At 36.4% G+C, this 7,738-nt stretch overlaps 1 protein-coding gene across 1 annotated transcript; it reads right to left on the reverse strand.

Annotated features, from left to right (window-relative positions):
- Positions 1-650: 650 nt before the first annotated feature.
- Positions 651-1,049, reverse strand: LOC149158239 (uncharacterized). The gene has a single exon (XM_089433928.1). The coding sequence runs from the start codon at positions 1,047-1,049 to the stop codon at positions 651-653; it is 399 nt and encodes a 132-aa protein (XP_089290054.1).
- Positions 1,050-7,738: the final 6,689 nt, after the last annotated feature.

Below are 7,738 nucleotides of genomic sequence, written 5' to 3' on the forward strand. Positions count from 1 at the left end.
TCTATATCTATATATATATATATATATATATATATATACATACGTATTTTTAGTGTTTCCTAGTTCCTATCATGCTTTCAATATGATGTGATGTGAATTGAAACTTATTTACATTCATTGCAAATGTCTATCTAAAATGTAATTAGCTAGTGCATCTGCTAATGTGTTTAGATTTCTATAAATATGTTCATATCGTATGAAATCGAAATATATTTTCACAAGATGTACTCTCAAAACCATGTGAAGGATGGTAGGATTTTTCATCGAATAAACATTAGCAAGTTGTAGTACTACGAGCTGTAAGTCAGGCATGATGACTATATGGTGGATACTATGTAAAATAGCATCAGATAATAGCTCAATAAATGCACTATACTCAACGATGTTGTTAGTAGAGCGACCAATGCAAATCCCTTGCATACTCACTAGCTCACCATTTGGAGCAAGATAGCCCATGTTGCGGAGGATAAGTTCTAAGTACTACGAATAGCACTATCGACATAACCAATATACAATTCGAGAGAAGTCGACATCTGCAATCCAAACATAAAAGCAATCAATAGAAACCGAAGGAAAGTGCAAAAAGGCACACTAAAAACACATTCAACAAACCTATAGATAGTATGTACCATAGTGTACTACGCATGGGATCAAGCATAGTATTTTTTAAGGTACATCCCATTCTGAGGCTGCGCCAGTGGAACTCCATCAAAGTCTACTAACACATAGGCCCCTTTTGCAAGGACTTTCTTGACAGTGTATGGACCCAACCATTTGCGTTGGAACTTTCCTATACCTAACTTATCTTCCTCCTGGTCATATAAAAGAACCAAATCTCCTTCCAAGAATACACGAGGCTTGACATTTGTATCATATTGCACCTTGACATGTCTTTTATGAGCTTCGTTGGCTAAAGCATCATCGTTCCTAGTTTGATCCAAACGTGTTACATGTAAAAGACGCTCCTCCTCTACGGAAGTGGTAGGAAGAAGTTTGACAACCAGTTTTAACAGTGGAATTTCACATTCGATGGGGAGGATAGCTTCCATATCATATACCAACTGAAAGGGTGTGAATCTGGTAGTAGTCCTAACTAAGGTTTGGTATGCCACCAAGGCAGCGTAAAGAATAAAGTGCTAGAATGATTTGTGGACCCCTACCATACATTGAAGCATAGTCTTAAGAACTTTGTTAATAGCCTCAACCTATCTGTTAGCCTAGGGATAGTAGGGAGTGGAACTTTCATGTGAAAGTCCCAACTTAGTAGTTAGTTCCATCATCATATGATTCTAAAATGCTTCCCGTGATTTGTAACTATTTCTTGTGGAACGCCAAACCTAGAAATAATGTGATTGAAGAAAAAGTATGTGATAGTTTCACCCATCTTGTTAAATGTAGGCATCGCCTCAACCCACTTAGTAATGTAGTCGACAGTGACAATGATATAATCATGCCCCCCAGCCAAGTGAGGGTTACACATCATAAAGTCAATACCCCATTTCAAAAAGTGACCAACATCTACAACATGATGCAACGGAGCAAGTGGAGCACGAACTTTACAATTATAGATCTAACACGCATGAGACTTATGGATGGAGGGGATGCCAATTTGTTATAAGGGATTTACAATTACAGAAAAAAAAAAAATAATAATAATAAATAAAATAAATAAAAATAACATAAATAAAATAAAATTAATTAAATAAAATAAATAAATAAAATAAATAAATAAAAAATAAAAAAATATAAATATAAATTAATTAATTAATTAATTAAATTAAATTAAATTAAATAAATAAATAATAAAAAAATTAAAGGATAAAAAAATTTAAAAAAAATAAAAAATAAAATAAAATAATAAATATATATATATATATATATATATATATATATATATATATATATATATATATAGATATATCCCCTAGGTTTCATGGCTAACCTAGAAAAACATAGAAATAAGGAACCCATTCCTTTCCTTAAAGTAAATATATGACGGAAGGAATCCCGCATGGAATATGTCATGAGCTTTGCTCCTTATTTAGTTTGAATGCTCCAATTCTAGCTATGATTGCCAAAATTAGAACTTGCATAGTCAAATGACACAAGCCAAGAAACTACAAGATCTATGCAGTATCATCTATATACTTTATTCAATAGACCAACATGGTATTGTAATACATGAAATAACAACATCACATATAGGAAAAGAGAGAATTGTTTTCATTAATGTAAATGGAAGGAGTTTACAACCATAAATAGGTGTTGATCTTGTAGAATAGCTCCTCCAAGGCTGACTTGCCCTTTCCTTGTCATAAGTTTCACCTCCAATCACCCTAAATGCATGAAATGAAGCCTCTCACCACAGCAACATAAGGGTAAAATCACTCTCCAAAAGCCAACCCCTTGCATATGGAAGGTTGTAAATATATAGAGGGGTGGGGTAAGTTGGGAGTTATTATCCAATTACTAATATAAGGTTTTAGATCCACCTTTTATGGGAGAATGGGATCAAAGGGTAAGGGATGGAAAGTCAAAAGTAGGGTAGGATAGGATCTGGATGTTTTATCTGAGGTAAATGGTTGTAACAAATTATGGAAGCTTCAGGAATATGAGGCTTCTGGAATTTATCTAATTTTCTTGAATTTCTAAAAGCAACATAGGTACAAAGCGAAGAAACCTATAGGTAATTAATGCATTCCACAGTGGAGCAACAAGTAGGTGAAAATTTTCTAGCAAGAGGCCAAGGTACGTTGGTCCTAAAACTAGCTCAGATGATGTAGTTTAAGGTAGAAACTCTAGGGAATGAAATATGCATGTTTAGGGCTTTGCGCAATGATGATGACAAGGGGGGTAAGATGTTGATTGATCCCATTAGTAGGCCTATTGATTGGATGTGACAAAATAGCCTATAACAAACAAGCTTATCAAGGAATATTGTTTCAAATTCCTAGGAGAAGAAAAGGAGATACTGCAACTATCAATGTTGTTGGATAGTTGTTTGATCTAATGCTCGGAAGGGTAATATCCCCAAATTACTTAGACCCTAGCATCCCAGTAGTGGATATGCACATTGATGGAATTATGTTCCCTAATACCTTGATTTACCTTGGGGTTTAACTCAATGTGATGATCAAGGAAACCATGCTCAATATCAACCTCCAAGGGTCCTTGAGGAAGGCCACTACAGTACTGCAGCTTGTAGACAGATCCATAGTAGCTCATGAGGGAGTTATTGAGGATGTAATGGTCTCCATTGACTCCTGGGAGTACCCCACTGATTTCCTTGTCCTCCAACCCAAAACCAAGTTTAATGGTTGTCCTCTCATCCTAGGAAGACCTTGGTTGGACATTGTTGATGCCTACATTAGTTACAGGGCATGAAACATGACCATTAAGAATGGTCGTCTATCAAAACAACTTGTGTTGTATCCTCCTGTTCAACCTTCTATTGATCATGACTTTCCCTTGTGGTTAGAGGATGAGGAAGAGGAAGAATTTTATCATACATCCCTCTACCCAGTATACACTCTAGACACTATTATGGGGGGGTAAGCTTGATGAAGATGACCTTATCGATAATATCTTATAGAATCATCCTCCCACTACCATACCAGTTGATTAACTGATAAAGGAATCTGAGAGTAATCCTTGGACTAATTTTTTCTCTGCTAACTCTAGCCTAGAACATGCCAAGGTTGTGGAGATTATACCATCCAAAACTCTAAATATCAACCTCTCTCTCTTAGTTGAGAGGGAAGAAAAATTAGGCAGTGTGTTCAGGCAACACCTGGATGCTTTAACTTGGGACTATAAGGATATGAAGGGTGTTCATCCCTCAGTTTGTACTCATCATATCTACATCAAAGAGGGATGGAAGCCTATGTGCCAACCTAAGAGAACGATGAACCCAACTCTCAAGGATATTGTGAAAGAGGAATTACAAAAGCTACTAGATCTAGGGTTCATATTCCCCATTTCAGATAGTGAGTGGGTGTCCACTCTTGTTTTAGTCCCCAAGAAAAATGGGAAGTGCAGGATCTATGTTGACCACTGAGAGCTTAACAAGGCTACAAATAAGGACCACGCCGCTTTTCCCTTCATTAACCAAGTTCTTGATGGCCTTGTAGGGAAGAGATTCTTCTCCTTCCTAGATGGATTTAGTGGGTACAACCAAATACGAATCAGCACTCAAGACTAATATAAAACCAAATCTGTATGTCCTTTGGGTACATTTGCCTATAGGGCCCTTCCATTCAGTGTGTGCAATGCCCCTGCTAAATTTTAGAAGGCAGTTTAAGTATCTATGTTGATCTTGTTCATGAAAATGTTGAGATATACATGGATTGGTTCACTTCTCATGGATGTGACTTACAGGAATCTCTTTCCAATCTATGAAAATTCTTGAAGAAATGCATTGAAATGAATATTTCATTGAGTACTGAGAAATGTGATTTTTTTTTATGAATGTAGGGACTGGTCATTCCATATCTAAGGAAAGGATACAGGTTGACCCCAAAAAAATTTCCATGATTAAAAAGGTCCCTATCCCTCAAAATAAAAGAGATGTTAGGATCTTCCTTAGATTTGTTGGGTATTATAGAAGATTCATTAAAGACTTCAATAAATTGGCTTCACCCTTGTTTGGATTACTGGCTAAAGATTCAAACTTTTTTTGTAGAAACAACTATCAATAGGCCTTCGAAGTGCTAAAAGAAAAGTTGACCACTACACCCATCCTTAGAGGTTCCAAATGAACATTAGCTTTCCATATACACATAGATGCATCAGATAAATATATAGGGGAATCCTTAGGACAAGTGGAAGAAAAATTTCCTTATGCTATATATTTCATCAATAAGAACCTTTCTAAAGCTGGGCTAAATTATACTTCCATTGAAATGAAAATCCTGGTTGTGGTACACTCTTTGAACAAGTTTAGGCATTACATCACTGGTTATCAAAATTTTGTCCACATTGATCACCCAACCATTAAGTATTTAGTGAATAAACCTGATGTCAAATCTAAGATAATTAGATGGTTTTTATTATTGCAGCAATTTGATTTGACTGTTATTGACAAACTAGGGAAAGAGAATTTTGTTGCTGGTTTCTTGTCAAGATTAACCTTTCCCAGAGAAAAGTAAAAAATGGTAGATGATAAACCCCCAGATGAACACCACTTTTCCATCTCGGTGCTCTCTCCTTGGTTTGCTAATATAGCCAAATATTTGGTTGCTGGGAGGTTCCCTCCTCATCTATCCTCCAAGAAGAAAAGAAAGATTGTTAGGAAAAGTAACCCATTCACTTGGGTTGGGGGAGATATTTTCAAGTTTGGACCAAATCATATCCTGACGAGATGTGTGAGGGAAGAAGAGGTATTTGACCTCCTCTCAGCCTTCCTTTATGGACCTTGTCGAGGCCACTTTTCTACTAAGAGGTTAGCCTTCATGGTTCTACAAGTAGTTTACTACTGGCCCACTCTACATCATGATGCAAGAAGATACACCACGAGGTGTGATCAGTGCCAAAGGATGGGTAAGCCCACACCTAAGGATGAAATTCCCTTACAAACTCAAGTGGCTCTAGAGCCATTTGAGAAATGGGGCATGGATTTCATTAGGCTCATTGATCCCCCATCAAGACAGAAGAAGTATATCATTATGTGCACTCATTACTTGACTAAATTGGCTAAAAACAAGGAATTTAAGGGAGAAAATGAGCAAGAGGTGGTTGAATTTCTGAGGGGGAATATCTTCTACAAGTTTCATTTTCCAAAAGAGTTGGTCACTGATCAAGGAACACAATTCACATCAAATATGATCGAAGACCTCATGAAGAAGAACCACATCAAGCATAGGACATCCATTACCTATCACCCTCAGGAAAATTGGAAAGTGGTGGTCACAAATAGAGCATTGGAGAACATTTTGATTAAGGTTGTTAACAACAATAGAAAATATTGGGAATATAGACTTGTAAAAGAAACTTGGGCCTACAACACCACTTGGAATACCACCATTGGATTTACTCCATTCAAACCAGTCTTTGGGAAGAAGGTCGTGTTGTCCATTGAATTTGGATATAATACCTTAAGGATGGCAGGTAAGTTAGACTTGGACTTCGCTGCAGCATAACAAGAGAGATTTCTTCAACTCAATGGTTTAGGTGAATTCAAGTTGCAAAATCTCCTGCACACAAAATTAATCTAACTACAGAGGAATATTTGGCATGAAAAACACATTAAGGAGAATACTTTTCAAGAAGGTGATTGGGCCCTGCTGTATGATTCCAGATTCAAGGATTTCAAACAAAAATTAATTACAATATGGTTGGGCCCCTATCTAGTGGAAAATTTTCCTGAGAATGTGTTTTTCCAAACCAAAACAATTGATGAGGAAGGTATTCCCTTGATTGTTAATGGTTATAGGTTGAAATTGTGCAAAATACCTTTTTCGAAAGAAGAGTCTATTAGTTCAGTTAGAAAAGAGTTGAATTTGATTGGGAGGCTCACAGCGTTTAGGCCACCAATATTTTGAAAATAAAAAAGAAAAAATAAGCAACCTAGATGAAACCCTCCATGAGGAATTTAAGGCCAACTCTAGGGTTTAAAACCTTTGTGAGGCAACCCAAGAGAAAAAAAAAAATAAAAAAAAAAATGAAAAGATCCTCAGGTGAAAAAATCCTCTGAGGTGCCTAGGGTAGGAATGTAAGTTCAAAACCTATCCATAAGCAGTATGCATGTCTCAAAAAAATAGAAAAATAAAAAAGGAAATAAGACACAAGGAAGAGTCCTTACATTAATTTTGCTAACATTTCTCTTTTACAGGGCTCCAGACAGTCAAAGGGACAGTGGTTACATAACAAGGTCCACAGTTAATTTCTCCATTTTTCTTAGCAATCCATTACCTTTTCATCCTCATTCATCCACCACGCTACCTCTCTCCATCATCTAGTAAGCAACTCAACCATATTTTTCCTCATTCTTGCAATGCTACAAGACTACCTTGAACTGCTACAGGATTGTTCTAAATTGCTATAGGAGCAACCTCAAATGCTATAGGCAGGAGATCCACTTGGGAAAAGGGGCCAAAAGGTCATGTTTTTCCTTGAAAAATGTTGGGAGAGGTCCACCCAAATTCCTTCACCCCTCATCCAATCCATTTAGCTGAAATTCATCCTCAAGATTCCACTTGTTCCCATATATAAAAAAACATAGAAAAAAAGACTTTGCCTTCACATTTTTAACCACCTTCACCACCTTTTGATGATTTTTTTCTTGCCCCTAAACCCACTATGAATTTTCCTAATCCATGAATGTAGTATCAGGTTTTTAGGAGGAACTAAGTCACTGTTACAAGAAGGAGATCAATCATGTAGCAACTTGCACAAATCCAACAAGACCATGAACTAGATTTTTTGTGCAGCTCCAAAATGAATATTTGACCACTTTGAGGCATCAAGAGGTCATTCTTGAGGTATAAGAGAAGTCACACCATCCCTTAGGATAATTTTTAACTTGTAATTTCATTTATCCACTCAAATAGCAGCAGATCAAGCATTGGAAAGAGGCTTGTATGGAAGAAAAATTTCATCAGTAGACTACATCATTATGTTGTGAAGAACTATGCATAAGCAAGCAAGGAAATTCAACACCTAAAAGGTTCAATTGATCGATCATCATCTCAACATCAACTTACATGTGTCGCCAGCAATTTGAAATCACATTAAGCCTCAT

This window comes from Pinus tabuliformis, chromosome 5_2, assembly GCF_031772625.1.
Source record: "Pinus tabuliformis cultivar Carrire ecotype Pingquan chromosome 5_2, CPIR1, whole genome shotgun sequence".
NCBI classification, from domain to species: Eukaryota; Viridiplantae; Streptophyta; class Pinopsida; order Pinales; family Pinaceae; genus Pinus; species Pinus tabuliformis.